We start from the raw sequence: 17,216 nt of genomic DNA on the forward strand, positions 1-17,216 counted from the left end.
TCTTTTGCGACCTTTTTTTGGTTCGTGGGCTTATTTTGGTTCTTCGGATTATTTTGGTTCCTGGGAGTATTTTATTTTTCCAGTGTAGGGTTTCGTGCGGGGTTATTTTGGTTCTTGGGATTATTTTGGGCCCAGCAACCAAACGTGGGTTTCCTGCGGAAATTCCACAAAAGTCCCAAAAACCAAAAAAAATCCGGCAACCAAACGGTGCATATATGGTGTGTGCGAGTAATAGGGCGAGCCTTGGCGAAACGGTAAGATTGCTCCATTGTGATCTGGCAGTCAAGGTTTCGAGTCACTAAAACAGCCCCTCTACAGAGCAGGGTAAGGCTGCGTACATCTAGCCCTCCCCAGACCCTGCAATCGCCACCCTTTTTTTATATGATGAATGTGATTAGGTGCCATATAATAGGTGGGCACCAGTGTATATTGCGTCCGTTAATAGATGAGGATATATTTTGAAAAGTACAATGATGCCCACCTTGTATACTGCATAAGTTCATAGGTGAGCATATATTTTTTTAAATACAGCGGAGGCAACCTTGTTTGGGTCAATGTTACTAGACTGCCCCAAAAAATCATTTTCATTGGAAGATCCTAATCCTCTTATAAGTAGATAAACTACACTTTATAAAAATCTCTATAGATGAAGAGTTAGATCATCCATGTGAGATGATCTAATGGTATTTACGGTGGGGGCCTAGCGACCGAATGGTTTAGATATTTGAACAAGGTAGGCCCACTCTATTTTTTTTTTAAATATACATGCACCTACATACATACACCATGTAACGTATTTATTAGAAAAGTCATCGCGGCCCACATTTTTCCAATATTCAGATCGTTCATTTGATGGGCCCCTGTGTGAATAGGCGGGCGGCCCAGTGCACGAGGCTCCCGCTATTGCGGGGTCCGGGGGGAGAGCTAGATGTAAGCAGCTTTATCCATGCTTTGTAGATAGGCTGTTTCCGTGACCACCAGGTCATAGTGGTGGTCACAATGGAGCAACCTTACCGTTGTGCCAAGGCTCACTCTCCCCTATGTGAACATGCCTTTCCCCATAATTCATATCTATAAGACAATCCTAACTCTCCAATCTGCAGAGGCTGATAGGAGGGTTTGGATCATCATATGGAGATGATTTTATGGTCAAGGCCTATTTATGTAGGGGTTGACAAATGAAAGGTTTGGATCTTCAAACCAAGTGGGCCCAAGTGTGCGTGATTTTTTTTTAAATACGCTTTTATGATGTCCACCTTCTTCAAAGATCTAAACCATTCATGGTGAGAGCCCACCAATGGTTTATGCAAAAAAGAGAGAGGAGAGGATAAATAGGTGTTGTGAGAATAAGTAAAGATGGGCCCTACCTTGTTAAAAAATCTAAACAACTCACTAGTCAGGCCCCACCAAAGGTTCATAGAGAGAGAGAGATGTACAAGGGAGCGAATTTATGGTTGAAGGTGGCCGATTTATCATACAGTACAGTTGGGTGTCCCTAGCGATGAAAAGGGGCGCATTTATCATTTCCAAAATTTACTCATTTATCAGGCTTCTAAAAGATCGAACATCCGATGGAGGAGATTTGGACATGGCCCATTTGAGACCGGGCCTACTAGAGAGAAGTCTTTGAGCGGATGAACATCTCTCTCACGTGTACCTCACGTGCTTCCATCGATTAAAATTGCGTTCGAGGGGTTTTGGGTTTTTGAGAAGTCCAACGGCTTCTCGATCAGCTGAGCCTTGATCAATGGCATCGTTACCCTGCAAAAATCAAAACCATTCATGTTCGTTAGATCCATAAATCTCTAATGTAATCCTCCTACAAATCTCAATGTTTCAGACCTAAACCCCTCTATTCTGCACTCTCCTACCTTCCTTGATAAAAGCCCTAACCCTAGATCTTTACTTTCTATCTTCTCGGGGCATGGCCACAAAAATAAGCGTAGAATCTGATCCTTCCAAATCATGCTGTGCATCAGTACTAATTCGAATTCACAAGCTCCTCTTTTTCTTTTCTATTTTTTTTCTTTCAGCAGTTTCTTCAATTAAATTTGTTCTTATCTCATTTATTTAATTTTGTTCTGAAAAAACAGCTGAAAGAGAGGTTTTTGAAATTGGAAGAGAAAAGAAATGCTCTAAGGCAGGCCGTAAAGCTCCTGGAGCACCAAATTGACGTGCTCCAAAATGAGAATCTCGATCTCAAGAGAGGTAATGAAATCCAAATTCATTTGTGTGACCCTTATCCGTTTAATTTTCTTTAAAAAGCATATGTTCTTACCCTCATCAGTTATATTCTCTTTAAAATGCATAGGTTATTTAATACTGTGTTATGCTAAATGCAATTAGCTAAGTAGTTTCTTTCAATATCTCTAATGGACAATGGCCAACTAATTTTACGGCAGCGGAAAATTCATCTTTATTTTCATCAACATGTGTGGTTAACAAATAAAGAGTTCATCAGTTCATTGTAATAATTGAATTGACATTTTGATCGTGGTAGTGCACGGTGCAGTTATCCGTCTAACCAATATTCAAATTGACTTTGAAATGGGTATTTTGCATGACTTAAAGTATAGTCACACTGTCTGATTATTAATTATGGTCTTTATACATGGGCCTATATTTTTTTTCTGTGCTGCCTCTCTGTGCATATAACTGGACTCAACCCCTTGAACTGTAGCTGGTTGTTCTTCTTGAAATACTCACCGAAGAAATGTGGGAAATCTGTGTCTTATGGCATTGTTTTAGTAAATGGGTCATACACATATAAATTCAGATAATGTCACACAGTAAATTAAATCTTTTAAGTTTTAAGTATTGTAGGCTTGTAGCTTTTGTTATGATCATCCCTTGCGAGTACGCTTTGTTGATTACATGTCAATTTTTTATATGATAACTTGCTAAGCAGTATACTGGTGAATGATTTCTGTGTACTTTGTTTCCACTACTTAATTGAAGTGGATCTGGAACAAATACAGCCTTGTTATTTCCATTTGTTGCATGACCCAATGCCATATGTCTTTTTTTTTTAATGGCAGCCCAATGCCAGATGTCTTTGTGCTGAATTTTGACTGATGTGATGTTATGACACTTGGTTTCCAGCATACGAGGAGGAGCAAGAACGAACAGAGCTAGAAAGAGAAGCGAAAGAACGGGAATCCAGAATTAGACATGAATTGGAGCAAGAGATACGTAACTTGAAGGCAAGTGTCTCTTCATTACAGAAAAAAGAATGCCCGGGCGGTCAAGATGAAGATGTGGATGGATTACTCGCATCTCGTGTTTTAGAAGGGAAGAAGGAAATAAAGAAACTAAAGGAGCTTCTTGAGAAAGAAAGAAAGAGGGGGGACTCAAAGAAGAAGAAGACTGAGGAAGAGAAACAAAAAGCTGCTGAAGTATGGAAGTTGTTAAAAGTGGAAAAGAGTAAGGCTGAAGAAGAGAAGAGGCTTGCAGACATTGAGAGAAAAAAGGCAGAAGAATGTAGGATTTGCTTAGAAGCATTAAAGATTGAAGCTAATGAAGCAAGAACAAAATTGATTTCCGGGAGGTCAAAAACCGAAATAGCGATCAAAAGGGCAGAAGAAGAGAAACAGAAAGCAAATAGAGAGAAAAAACGTGCAGATTCGGAGACGGCAAAAGCAGATGAGCAGAAGAGATGTGCAGAAGTGAATAGGAAGAAAGCACTTGATGAAAAAATCCGTGCTGATAATTTGTCTCAACAATTGGAGGAGGTGGGGCAAAGGAACAAAGCACTAGAGAAGGAGATACAAGGAATTATTTCAGCTAGAAAAGATTACAAGGGTTGTTTGTGTATCGGAGGTAAAAGGTGTCATCCTGTCCAACCTGGTGATAATGTAAATACTGAAAATGCGGTAAAAATAGTTTTAAAAGAGCAACTGAAACTGGAAAAGATGAAAGTAAGGCATGCTAAAAGAACGGTTAAGTTGGAGAAAGCCCGAAATAATTTACTACAGCAGGAATTAAGTACCTTAAAGCAGGATGCCATCAATTTCTCGTGCCGCTTGAATGCACTTGGTAGGTCTTTATCTCGCAGAAAAGGTATAGATGGTTTGACAAAGGTTGGTACTTGGACACTTCTTGTATATGCTTTCTCCGAATTAAACAGTATTTCTTGTTTGAAGGTAAATTTGGTGGTCTATATGCTTTAGTAACATCATAATTTCTTTTGACCAAGTTGAAAAGTCTTAGTCAAAGCAATATCCACAGAGTCGTAGTTGTTTTTAATTATTTTTTAAGAAATTCTTTAAACATAATCAAGAACTTGAGTAATAAAGTTCACTAGTTGTTTGAAATTACACATAGGTTTGATTACAATTATGGTGTATGCCACTAATGGTAGTCTGGTAATTAGTTTGTCAGCCATATATCAGCCATTTTATTGGGGTCTCACATAGATAATACAGTCAAACTCCATGACTTTTATTCCTCTCCTCTTCTTTTTCTTCTTATCACTCCCTCCCTTTGATCCGCTTGAGATTGGAGCAGGTTTAACATTGTAACAGATCTTAGTTGATCAAGATTCAAAGGGCATCTCTGTTAGATTCAAGAAAGGTACAAATCCTACATCTAGAAACTCTTTTTCCCCTTATTCTCTCTTCAAAAAACCTACTTCTTACAGTTCCTTTCATTATATCAAAGCCTAATCTTTCCTGTCGGCATAATTCTAAATCCACCATTCAAAATCCATAATTCTGAAGTTCTGAACACCTACGTTTCAGCCACTACTCTTCATTCTTTCTTCAATTTCCCTACTTCAACCTACCCTAACATCATTTTCTTGGTTACAACATTTGAAACCCTAGACATATCCTTTGCTTAGATCTCAACCACCTCATCTCATCTCCATTCAGTTCAAAATTCAAAAACTCGTTTTAATTAACTCATCATCACATACTTGTATTCAGCATGCACATTAGCAATACTATTGATCTAGCTGACAAGCTAGCTAAGAATATTCCAAAAGACCTTTTGTTATTGGCAAATCTCTGCCCAATGACATTTGTGGTATTTATTTTATTCACTAAATCTGTTACCTTATTTAAAAAAAAAGATGTACGAAGCTTGGACTACTGAGACCCCACAGAACAGCGATGTGTCGTTGGAAAACTGTAAATAAATACCATTCAAAAAATTATCAACTGTAAATAAATAAGATACCTGGAAATCAAAATTATCAACTTGAAACCCGTTGAGCAGGCACCATCAACTACATCATCCGTCTTCCTGCTAGGGCAGAGCATATCATGTAGATCACCCTGTCTCAACCATTTGAATCACTTTGGCCCACCTGACAACTTTTTGGAATCTCCCACCCTATAACTGACCCAAGTATTTTATCATTAAAAAAAAAAAAAACTGACCCACTTATTCCAAAAAGAGTTATCACCTCGCTCTTTAAATATTTCTCCAATGCCAGCAGGGTTCATGTCCACGCAGACACGCAGTTATTAAACCTTCTTTCGGGAAGCATCTTGATGACTCATGAACAAGAAAAAAAAAGAGAGTCATTGCCATGCCACTACTTGTATTTTCACTTTTATATGAAGGCTAGGGTTCTCAAAGTGTGTTACCTTGCACTATGTAGGTAGTTATACATCAAATGGTGGGACTTAGATGTGCCCTTCATGGATTGTTAGTCTCAGGATTAGACGGGGCTAGGGATGTCAGCAATCGCCACAGATGCATAATTTTAAGACAAACCTTTTATGAAAGATTGAAAGGGGAAGACCAACAAATCAATTGTTTTGCCCCTTGGCCTAAGGATTGAGCTGGACTCCATTTTCCCTCAATAGTCCAACAGGATCATAAGAAATGAGGTTTAGAACATTAATTAGGTGAAGGCATGACAATGAATGAATACGAGTGAGGGGGGAGGCAGTGGAATGAAAAGAAGAAAGAAGGCATTGAACATGGTTTTAAATTTCGGCCGGGGCTGACACCGAAAGTACATGAATTCGACGTCGTCCCATATTTTGGCCTAAATTTCCGAAATTTCTGCCATATGTGACTTTAAAAAAATCTGAAATTTATGTTTTTTGCTGAAATTTCGGCCAAAATTTCCAAAATTTGTTTTTTTTTTTTTAGCAAAATTCGAAATTTCAAACCTTGGCATTGAATAGTTGAAGATAAAAGTGGGTGCTCAAGCAAGTCCACCTCTTTTTGATATATTCTCAAATCTCAATACTCAAGTACTTAGAACTTTGAAGGCCGAAATGTTCAAATAAAAAAATCTCATTACTCAAGTACTTCTGCTGTACGAAGTCATAGCACACATGTTCTAAAATAGTGTCTAAAATTGTGTTAATTGGTCCTTCAATAGGCCGGATTATGCATGTTTAGTTGCCTTAGGTGTTTACCGAGTGCCGGCACATGCATAAAATTTTCTTTATGAGCGTCTTTGCTTGTATTAATTTTGAAGCTTTTGTACGAAGTGCATGTAACCTTCTGCTCATTTTCTATAATTCTATTCAATCTAAATCTCTTGACTAATTTATTTTGTAGATTGGCGACTCAAAGTTACAGAGATTTGGCTTGAATAACATCATCTCAAGTATAGGTGTGTGTGATTTGCATTGTCAAACTGAAGACGAGCTCATGAAAACTCACCATACGACACCTGATTCTTTTGACAGTTTCGGGAAAGCAGTAGAATGTACTGGGCCTTTGCTTCCGATCTCTGGCGGGAGCTGTCCTCAACCAATTTCAGGTATATTTTCTGAATTGGAGTCTCTGGTTGGAGGTTCCGTCAGAAGCAAGTCACAAAATTCTGACATATATTCCACTAGCACATCCTTTTCTGATAAACAGTTGATGGGCTCACAGGGAAGACTTGTTTCTTCTGTCGCTACATCAGCAAAATTTGCCGAGAACAAACAAGCATCAACCATTAGGGTAGTCTCTGATGAAGTGACTAAAAATACGCACGTTGAAACGCTAGGAATGCTGGCCGAAAATAATGATAGAGAAGGAAAATTCGAGAAGAAAAGGAAAATTCAAGATGTCCTGAAATCTGTTGCATATTTGTATTCTGAGGATAGGAAGTTGAATTTGAAGATTGAGGAAGAACTTTATTCTTTGCATGACATTTTAGGTCTTACTTCTACAATGCCTGCGTCAATTTGCTATGAAAGTGATGGAAACTCTAGGCACCTGAGAAATGAGACAGACCCAGTTTCTAAGCCTCTTGATGATTTAGCTGGCCAGCACTTTAGACCCACCAAGAAGAGAAAGATGGCTCAGAAGCACTGTCTTGGTTCAGAGCCTTGTGGTCGAGATGCCAAGGAAAACTTGACAGACAATGTGGCAATCGAATGCACTCAAGGTGGACACTTCCATACTGAAAAAGTTGAGGCTGTTAGGATTGATCAATCCACCGCATTTTTTGAAATGTTAAGTGGGGATTATATGAAGTTATTGGAGTTGGATAATCCTGCGGATGAGGAAAAGTTCAGGCTTGCAATGGAAATGCCTCTGTCACCTTTACATGATATCATATTTACTGAGCTTAAAGTGTCTGAAGATGACGACTCTAGTCATTTGATACAGGGGGGACTTTATAAAAGTTTGACAATTGAGGAAAAAAGTTTGGTTCCATCTCATACCTTTGATGTAATCGATATGGAAATTGATTCCAATCGGTCAAAAATTAAAATTTCAGACACTTCCCAGGGGCTATTATCCCACAATGTTAAGGGTCCTGCTCAGTTACATGGAGAACCAGTGAATAATGATGAGCAATTGATTCCAATTGGCCAAAATGCTTATTACCAAGTCCCGGAGTCCGATGCAGAGATGGGAATTGCGAAACAGATGCCTATTTCTAGTAGCACTGAGGTGCAAAAAGTTGTATGTACTGGGATAGCTGGACTTACACTTACGAGCATTCCAACATACTTCGTTGTATTTTCAAATAGTAAGGATGCAGGCTGTATTTCTAGGGTTTTTTGTGCCAGAGAGAACTGCATATCTCGAAGCTGTATCTTTTCTCAAACAGATTGGGTGGTTAAGGAGGTTCTGCTTACTCTTGCGTTGGAACAAGACCTTCAACCTGAGTAAGTGTTTGTTGCCATGCCATTCAAGTTGTGTCTTTTCTGAGGTTTATCTGCAACTTTGGTGTATTATTTTCTTGAATTACATGATGTGGTGGAATCTGAATGTTAATTACCGTTGTTGCTTTAGGGAGAAGGCTTGTGTATTCTTTTCATTGCTGCTGAACAATTTTTCGGTTGCGGCTTCAGCAAATTCCAGATGTGTCAGCACTGGTGATTTGTTGTTCTGGTCAGATTCTTTTGCAGAACAATTAAACAGAGGTCAGATCAAACTTTACATTTCACAATTTGATAATAGAAAATTTTTCTATTTAATATATGATACTCAATAAGTTGTGGCTCTGGAGATTAGATTCCTACATAATAATGTGGCAGCCACTTTGATTAAGGAGGGAGTTGTGAACGTCTCATTAGTTGTTGGAAATCACCCCCTCTGTAGCCCATAGCTGTTGTGTTCCCTTTTGTGTGGTGGTGGTGGTGGTGGTGTGTGTTCTTATTGACCACCTCGATCTTTTTTATGTTCTGGTGGTCTTTTTTTTTTTAGAGATTTAAAGCTGTTTTGTGATCCATTATTTGTTTAACGTAGAAGGCTAATATTTTTAAACTGTTGAAAAGAGGAATGATAGAATGAAGGGCGCCCTTGCAAAAATCAGCTCCAAGGAGCCCTTATTGGTTGATTTTTGCCAAGTCAACACATTTTTCACTTTTTAGGCGCATTCGTCAATAATTTTATGTGAGGAACTACTGAACTCAATCACTTGCGACCTTTTACTTTCAGTTTTCTGTTGAGGTCTATCCCGTAGAGGTACTCAAATTGGATTAGTGATCGATTTCTAGGTTTTGTCGTAAACCTAATTGGTCACATTTTTCACTTTTTTGGGCGCATTCCACTTTTTTCGGTGCTTCACTTTGCAAAAATCAACCAATAGGGATGCCCGTGGAGCTGATTTTTGCAAGGGCACCCTTCATTCTATCATCACTCGAATGAAAATCCCTTTAAATAAAACTTGAGCTATGCTGCATTTTCATGTGTAATCAAATAGTTGAAAAGTGGGGAATATTGAAACAATTTCCTTTCCAAACTTTTACAAAAAATTTCTTGCAATCCAAACAGGGCCTAAGTGGTTGGTAGATGTTTTCAAACTTACAATTACCTGAGCCCTTAGGCCATGTTTGGATTGCAAAAATTGGGCATGATATCCCCCCCCCCCCCCCCAAAGGATAAATCTACCCACCCCCCCCCCCCACCCCCCAAACAGAAATTGTTAACTTTTAATGCATTTTGCAGTAAAGGTGGCTCCTCCAGTCCTTAAAATATCCTAATGATATGCGGTTTCGGGGGCGTGGGGTATCACTGCCCGAATAATTTGCGGGAAAAGTTTGGAAAGGAAAAATATTTCCAAAATTCATTACATTTACTCATGAAAACTATAACTTCAACCAATCCTATTCAGTTTTTACTTAGAGGAATCTTCAATTTACGATGATATAGCTTCGTTGGGCTCGGGTTCGGCTCGTTTAGTAAACACATTACAAGCATAAATCAGAAAAACAGTAGTCAATAGAAAAAACCCTAAACCCTTGTTCATACAAAATCTTTAAGAACGAACCTCACACAAGTAGGGTTTCTCCCCTTCAACATAGAAACCCTATTTGTGATTTAAACTTTTACCCAAAGCATAAATCAGGAAAATAAATAGTGAATCCTAGTCTTACAGAAACCCTAATTCGATTTAAACTTGATTCAAAGCATAAATCAGAAAGAACATTAGTCAATAACCGTAAATCTTTAAGAACAAACCTCACACGAGTAGGGTTTCTTGCAAGCTTTCTCTGTTGAGTCGAAGAGGGTTTCTCACAAGCTTTCTCGCAAAAAAAAAGTGTTGCGGCTAGGATTAGGGTTTTTCCCTCTTTCTTCCTCCTTCGCTCTGTGGCTCGTCGGAAGATTAGTCTCTCTCTCTGTTCTCGCAAGCGCTCTCTCTATAGGGTTTCTCGCTCTCTCTTCTCTGTTCTCGCAAACTCAGAGAGAGAGAGAGAGAAGTCGATTTGGGGTTTTTTCTCGTGTCCAAGACGAGCTATACAAAACTCGAGTTCGGCTTACGAGCCTAATTTTTGGGTTCGGGTTCAGCTCATTTAGTAAACGAATGAGCTCAAGCCAAGTTTTTAATGAGCCAAACCTAAACATGTTCATGATCCGACTTAGTTTGTTTGCACCCTACACTGGAGGGGCCTGGCCTAGAGAAGAAAAAAGGGGCGAATATATTACTTCCCCCCTCCCCCCAAAAGGCCGAGTGGGCCGATATTATCAGACGATCCAAACCGTTCATTTGTTAGGCCCAACTTATTAAGATTGTTATCCTTCACATCCGTAAGGCCCTGTTTCATTTGCAAGAAAAATTATTTATTTCATAATTTAGAGGGAAATAAATTGAATCCTTATGACGTGAAGTACATTAGCCTGCTGTAGTCAATGATACACTGATGCTAGGTGTCCCAAGTACTCAAAAGGGGTAGATATATCACTTCCCAAATAATATGGGTATGGCTAATTTAGAAGCATATCATCGTAAATTGAAGATTCCTCTAAGTAAAAATTGAATAGGATTGGTTGAAGTTATAGTTTTCATGAGTAAATGTAATGAATTTTGGAAATATTTTTCCTTTCCAAACTTTTCCCGCAAATTATTAGGGCAGTGATACCCCACGCCCCCGAAACCGCATATCATTAGGATATTTTAAGGACTGGAGGAGCCACCTTTACTGCAAAATGCATTAAAAGTTAACCATTTTTTTTTTTTTTGGGGGGGGGGGGATATCATGCCCAATTTTTGAAATCCAAACATGGCCTAAGCGCTCGGGTAATTGTAAGTTTGAAAACATCTACCAACCACTTAGGCCCTGTTTGGATTGCAAGAAATTTTTTGTAAAAGTTTGGGAAGGAAATTGTTTCAATATTCCCCACTTTTCAACTATTTGATTACACATGAAAATGCAGCATAGCTCAAGTTTTATTTAAAGGGATTTTCATTCGAGTAATGATAGAATGAAGGGTGCCCTTGCAAAAATCAGCTCCACGGGCATCCCTATTGGTTGATTTTTGCAAAGTGAAGCACCGAAAAAAGTAGAATGCGCCCAAAAAAGTGAAAAATGTGACCAATTAGGTTTACGACAAAACCTAGAAATCGATCACTAATCCAATTTGAGAACCTCTAAGGGATAGACCTCAATAGAAAACTGAAAGTAAAAGGCAGCAAGTGATTGAGTTCAGTAGTTCCTCATATAAAATTATTGACGAATGCGCCTAAAAAGTGAAAAATGTGTTGACTTGGCAAAAATCAACCAATAAGGGCTCCTTGGAGCTGATTTTTGCAAGGGCGCCCTTCATTCTATCATTCCTCTTTTCAACAGTTTGTGTGGTGGTGGTGGTGGCGGCGCCCTTCATTCTATCATTCTATCACTGTATATTTTTATTGTCTGCAGTTTATTCTATGCTATTGATGCAGACTGCGGAGTCAAGAATGTTTCTTTGGTATTGTTTAGCTATATATTCCTTTACTTTGACTGCTATATTACCGATGCTTTGCACAAAAGACCAACGAAGCAATTTTGTACATAAAATTAAAAAAAACTGAGCTTCTGCAGTTCCACCTGTTTCTATTGATTGTGTGGATAGGGATAGCTACCCGATTGTATATTCTTGGCGTACATGTAACTTGGACGATTTTTGTTTCCCTGTAGGTGTAGTTTACATCTTTGGGCAGTGGAAGTTTTATGAGATTTACTTTTACCCCTATCTTATGTTGCTTTAGTCCAATTTTCTTATTCACATTTGAACTAGAGTACAAATTTGCACGCTGTTTTACCTCCATTCATCCTTATTTCCATAAGAACAGAAGTCTATTCATTACCCGGACCCTCTGGTCTGTGTTGGTGCTTCATATATTCTTTGTCTACATGATTACTCTTCAAGTCTTCGGTCTATTCATTAGCCTCTGGTCTGTGTGTGTGTGTGTGTGTGTGTGTGTGTGTGTGTGTGTCATATACTTTTTTGTCTATATGATTACTCTTCAGTTGTGTAATTCTGATCGTCTAATATTGTCTTCTTGCAGTGCTATCTGATGTGGAAACACAAAGCTTATTTCTAGAATTATGCCAGCGAGACATCCTGTTCAGTCTCATTGAAGATTTTCTTATTGGTAGAAGAGTTCTGGTACGCAATGATGTCCCATGTGAACCATTACATCCTTGCAATTCAGGTAGCAAAGTCCTCTCTTTGGATGGAAGAATTGTGTTCGTATCCTCCAAAACAGCTACAATTGACCAGTTAGTAGCTGGAGGCATTATACTATCATCTATTTGCACAGCAATTGACCACATTGGTTTTATTTGTGAGGCTTCGTATAATATTCTTCGACTGTGCAAAACTGATTCTTCTTGGGTTCTGATGGCGCTCCATATTTTTGCTTCTGTATGCGGAAAGAAATATTTTTCTGTGGGAAAATACAGTTTGATTATGGCTGCCATAACGTCTATTGTTTCATTTCTTGAGAGAGGGGGTGGGCCAGTTGGCACTTTGGTGCAAACCCGGAATGGCTCGAGGATAATTCCAGGAACTTTAGGAAAACCAATGATCCAACAGCCCGGATCACATGACACTTTTTCTTCTTGTGTCCCTTCAGCAAGTGATGTTTGCCCTCAGTTCTCTCCCTGCGCGCAATGCCCATTTGCTGAGGGCACAGACTGTGTGGAAGAAGTTATATTGTTGCTGCTGGAAAAACTACAGGATTACGATATCTCAGGGATTGGAAATCAACTTCTGAAGGAACCAATTCCCTCATTGGTATACACCATACCAGCTCCCATGGTGAGGTCGGAAGAAAACCCTGGTGATGGAAATGATCTTGATGGGATGAATACTGATGGTGGTGAATCTTGTTGCTTATTGAAGGAAGGAATACAGATGAGTCTTCAACCTAATTTTGTTACTCATTGGAGTTTCTGCCACTTTAGTGATATTGTTTCACTGTTGGAGCTTATTGCGTGCTACAAGGTATACTCCCCATGTTCTTTTACTACGATTCCATATGTTCTTTTAAACTTTTTTGTATTCAATTTCTCAATTTGAATAGAAAATGTTGATTTTGTTCTGAAACCAAGCCTGTTTTCATGCTCAGAGTTGGGATTGGACATATGCCAAACTTATTCATCCTCTATTGAAAATGTTGGACTCACATGTCTCTGAGGAATGTTCAGCTGCAATTCTTATACTCATTGGCCAACTTGGGAGGTATGCTTTATTTACCTTTTAAAATCTTATTATCTGGGATGTCCAGGTTAAGTATTTGGTAACAGATGCGAGTCTTATTTTGATTGGTATTCATTTATTATGGCATTGACATTAATACGTGAGTTCCCCAAGTTTTAGAAAAGATTGTGCCTCTTTGTTTCCCTATTACACCATTAATAGTGAGGATAACGTATACTAGCTTAGCTTGTTAGGTTGATATGTCTTTCTTGTCATACTTAACTTGTTTAGATAATCTACTTTTGTCATTCAGTTTGATAGGCATATAAGCAATGTTATATCATCTTCTTTTTATGTTGGGGGATTGCTTTCAAAATTCTTTTTATGACCACGTAGGAAAGTAAATTGTAAAATTATTGTGAGACATTTACAAGCCTGTCAAGCACATCATGGCATAAGACTTCCATTAATGTTTGAGTCAAAATTTCCTATTAAAGTCCCCATGTCTTCTTTCCAACTTTGAAGTTCGGCGTCCATGAATCACATTGTTTTTGTTTATTTGCATTTGATTCATAGTTTTATTAATTCACTCTGTTCTATTCTCCAGGCTCGGCATTGATTCTGGTGGATATCGACAGAAGGGGATCAAAGAACTGATATGTAGTTTGTCCACTTTTTTGGATCTGAACACTTCAGAGAGAAGGAATCATTGTCTTCAATTTGCTACTGTTAGTGCATTGATTAGTCTTCTTTCTTTAGATTTCTTGGAATTGATTGATAATAGTCCGAAGCTTACTGTTGATACTAGTCAACCAGCTCATGAAATTGTAAGGAAGTGGTTTTCTCAGTTGACCAATGAGCAAAAATCCTTGGCTTTTAGCATTTTCCAATCAGCTGATGTAAAGGATTGAGGTACATTTTGTCGCATACAAGGCGGGTTCTATTGTTCAATTTCCTGCTTTTTTTTCTTATGCTATCACTGTGATCAATTTAAGATTTTAGGTTACTGAAGGCAACATTATCAGATGACTGCATCATTTTTCTGTGAAGCAATTAGCATGCCTTTTGGTGATTGGCATTGAGTAATTTTGTTTTGATTGTAAATTCTACCGTTTTGACATTTTAAGCAATTTTACCTCAATTTCAACCATTCCTTTGATCACATTTCTTGGATATTTACCCAAAACACGAAATCAAAACTATGATCTACCATCTTGGCATAGATCTAATCTTTGAGCTGCCTAGGTTCACAGGTGACTTGGTTTTGCTGCTGAGGTGTGGTGGTCTGCACGTACTGAGTTGTTAGGTGCATCAACTGGTTTGAGCTAGAAGTGCTGGGCAAAGCTAGCTGCTCTCATAACATAACTTTTCAGGTATATATATTGGCTATAAAACGAGGCCTACGGAATATTTTACCTTATTTTGAGCTACTGACAGGGTTGAGGGAGTTATGTTGCATGGGGTTGAGTTCTCATTGATGCGTGAGGTTTCTGGAGATGTCTGTTGATTTACATGGCTTCCAGATTTAACCCGGACGGGTGTGGCTCTTTGGCTTAAAGTCGTGGGTATGCTCCCCAGTGACTTGAGTTCGAATCCCCCTGTAGTAAATCGATGCGCATGGTTTACGGGTGATTGTGTGCATCCATAGGGATTAGTGTCGCCCTAAAATGGCGTGGAGATACCCTATATCATCAAGAAAAAAAAATGGCTTCTAAATTTGATGTGAATGCAATTGAAATGTCTCATTCATATTTCTTGAGGTCCAATTGACTGGGAATTGGTCTCTGCAAAGTGTTAGAATGAAGTGATGATTTTGGGTTTTGCATTTTGTAGTGGAATACTGTATTTTTGGAGAGCTAAGCGATGTATTATGGACCATATAATGTTGGCTCGTCAGTTTATATGCTGGTATGTGCAACAAAGTCATTTTCCCAAAAATGTTGTTACCAATGTTTATGAGAAAGTGGCATTTCAGTACTTATGAGAACGCTGTGGCCATTTTTACCCCACTTGCTCGTGATTGGTGTTTTCTTTTTGTGCTGAGGCAATGAAATTTTGGTAGCCAGGTTTATTCCCCCATTTTTGCTCTTCTTTCAAGAGCAAAAGCAAAGACAAGGTGAGTTAGTGCAATTATCAAAACATGGCAGTGCCAATATAAATGGCCTAATATTTAGCTATGTTGATGTAAAATTAAATTGCTCCGTGACTGGTCTGCCCTCGTGTGTTCATGATTTTTCTAAAACGTATCTGAGGATTAATCCAACTGAGACCTTAAGGCCATGTTTGGATTGCAGCAAAAACATTTCTGCTTGAATGGATATGATATGGTCATGGTATATTTAGATTAATATTATAATAGATTGAAAAGAGGAATGATAGAATGAAGGGCGCCCATGCAAAAATCAGCTCCAAGGAGCCCTTATTGGTTGATTTTTGCAAAGTCTAAACACATTTTTCACTTTTTTAGGCGCATTCGTCAATAATTTTATATGAGGAACTACTGAACTCAATCACTTGCTGCCTTTTACTTTCAGTTTTCTGTTGAGGTCTATCCCGTAGAGGTACTCAAATTGGATCAGTGATCGATTTCTAGGTTTTGTCGTAAACCTAATTGGTCACATTTTCCACTTTTTTGGGCGCATTTCACTTTTTTCAGTGCTTCACTTTGCAAAAATCAACCAATAGGGATGCCCTTGGAGCTGATTTTTGCAAGGGCACCCTTCATTCTGTCATTACTCGAATGAAAATCCCTTTAAATAAAACTTGAGCTATGCTGCATTTTCATGTGTAATCAAATAGTTGAAAAGTGGGGAATATTGAAACAATTTGCTTTCCAAACTTTTACAAAAAAATTCTTACAATCCAAACAAGGCCTAAGTGGTTGGTAGATGTTTTCAAACTTACAATTACCTGAGCCCTTAGGCCATGTTTGGATTGCAAAAATTGGGCATGATATTCCCCCCCTCTGAAGGATAAATCTATCCCCCCCCCCCCCCCCCCCCACACACACACAACAGAAATTGTTCACTTTTAATGCATCTTGCAGTAAAGGTGGCTCCTCCTGTCCTTAAAATATCCTAATGATATGCGGTTTCGGGGGGCGTGGGGTATCACTGCCCAAATAATTTGCGAGAAAAGTTTGGAAAGGAAAAATATTTCCAAAATTCATTACATTTACTCATGAAAACTATAACTTCAACCAATCCTATTCAGTTTTTACTTAGAGGAATCTTCAATTTACGATGATATGCTTCTAAATTAGCCATACCCATATTATTTGGGAAGTGATATATCTACCCCTTTTGAGTACTTGGGACACCTAGCATCAGTGTATCATTGACTGCAGCCTCAATTGAATCCTTATGACGTGAAGTACATTAGCCCGCTGCAGTCAATTCAATGATACACTGATGCTAGGTGTCCCAACTATTATTTCCGTCTAAATTATGAAATAAATAATTTTTCTTGCAAATGAAACAGGGCCTTATGGATATGAAGGATAACAATCTTAATAAGTTGGGCCTAACAAATGAACGGTTTGGATCGTCTAATAATATCGGTCCATTCGGCCTTTTGGGGGGCGGGGGAAAGTAATATATTCGCCCCTTTTTTCTTCTCTAGGCCAGGCCCCTCCAGTGTAGGGTGCAAACAAACTAAGTCGGATCATGAATATGTTTAGGTTTGGCTCATTAAAAACTTGGCTTAAACTTGGCTTGGGCTCATTCGTTTACCAAATTAGGCTCGTTAGATAAACAAACAAGCTGAACTCGAGCTTTGTATAGCTCATCTTGGACACGAGAAAAAACCCCAAATAGACTTCTCTCTCTCTGAGTTTGCGAGAACAGAGAAGAGAGAGCGAGAAACCATAGAGAGAGCGCTTACGAGAACAGAGAGAGAGACTG

The 17,216-nt window shown here is 38.7% G+C and overlaps 2 protein-coding genes across 4 annotated transcripts; both read left to right on the forward strand.

Annotated features, from left to right (window-relative positions):
* Positions 1 to 1,647: 1,647 nt before the first annotated feature.
* Positions 1,648 to 6,980, forward strand: LOC143892574 (uncharacterized). Of its 2 annotated transcripts, XM_077397296.1 has the most exons (6): positions 1,648 to 1,978; positions 2,094 to 2,208; positions 3,103 to 4,079; positions 6,523 to 6,577; positions 6,654 to 6,727; positions 6,844 to 6,980. In XM_077397296.1, exons 1-5 carry the CDS (start codon positions 1,925 to 1,927, stop codon positions 6,668 to 6,670), a joined length of 1,218 nt encoding a protein of 405 aa, XP_077253411.1. In that variant the 5' UTR covers positions 1,648 to 1,924; the 3' UTR covers positions 6,671 to 6,727; positions 6,844 to 6,980. The 2 variants fall into 2 exon arrangements, with proteins under 2 accessions (XP_077253411.1, XP_077253410.1); XM_077397295.1 differs by lacking the exons at positions 6,654 to 6,727; positions 6,844 to 6,980 and having other exon boundaries at positions 3,103 to 4,572; positions 6,523 to 6,640.
* LOC143892572 (uncharacterized) lies at positions 6,738 to 15,281 on the forward strand. Of its 2 annotated transcripts, XM_077397294.1 has the most exons (6): positions 6,738 to 8,072; positions 8,200 to 8,330; positions 12,179 to 13,119; positions 13,244 to 13,356; positions 13,922 to 14,226; positions 14,568 to 15,281. In XM_077397294.1, exons 1-5 carry the CDS (start codon positions 6,832 to 6,834, stop codon positions 14,223 to 14,225), a joined length of 2,730 nt encoding a protein of 909 aa, XP_077253409.1. In that variant the 5' UTR covers positions 6,738 to 6,831; the 3' UTR covers position 14,226; positions 14,568 to 15,281. The 2 variants fall into 2 exon arrangements, with proteins under 2 accessions (XP_077253409.1, XP_077253408.1); XM_077397293.1 differs by lacking the exon at positions 14,568 to 15,281 and having other exon boundaries at positions 13,922 to 14,476.
* The last annotated feature ends 1,935 nt before the right edge of the window (positions 15,282 to 17,216 follow it).

The sequence above is a fragment of the Tasmannia lanceolata genome, unplaced genomic scaffold (genome assembly GCF_043159265.1).
Source record: "Tasmannia lanceolata isolate RefF3 unplaced genomic scaffold, GAP_Taslan_0.1 ptg000015l, whole genome shotgun sequence".
Taxonomy (NCBI): domain Eukaryota; kingdom Viridiplantae; phylum Streptophyta; class Magnoliopsida; order Canellales; family Winteraceae; genus Tasmannia; species Tasmannia lanceolata.

Excerpts from the sequence above, each read along its gene's own strand:
- LOC143892572 (XM_077397294.1), top strand. The coding sequence starts at position 6,832 with ATGGGCTCACAGGGAAGACTTGTTTCTTCTGTCGCTACATCAGCAAAA. Across the intron at positions 13,120-13,243 it reads AGCTTATTGCGTGCTACAAG|AGTTGGGATTGGACATATGC; the intron begins GTATACTCCCCA and ends TTTCATGCTCAG. Across the intron at positions 13,357-13,921 it reads CTCATTGGCCAACTTGGGAG|GCTCGGCATTGATTCTGGTG; the intron begins GTATGCTTTATT and ends TCTATTCTCCAG.
- LOC143892574 (XM_077397295.1), top strand. The coding sequence starts at position 1,925 with ATGGCCACAAAAATAAGCGTAGAATCTGATCCTTCCAAATCATGCTGT. Across the intron at positions 1,979-2,093 it reads CCAAATCATGCTGTGCATCA|CTGAAAGAGAGGTTTTTGAA; the intron begins GTACTAATTCGA and ends CTGAAAAAACAG. Across the intron at positions 2,209-3,102 it reads GAATCTCGATCTCAAGAGAG|CATACGAGGAGGAGCAAGAA; the intron begins GTAATGAAATCC and ends CTTGGTTTCCAG.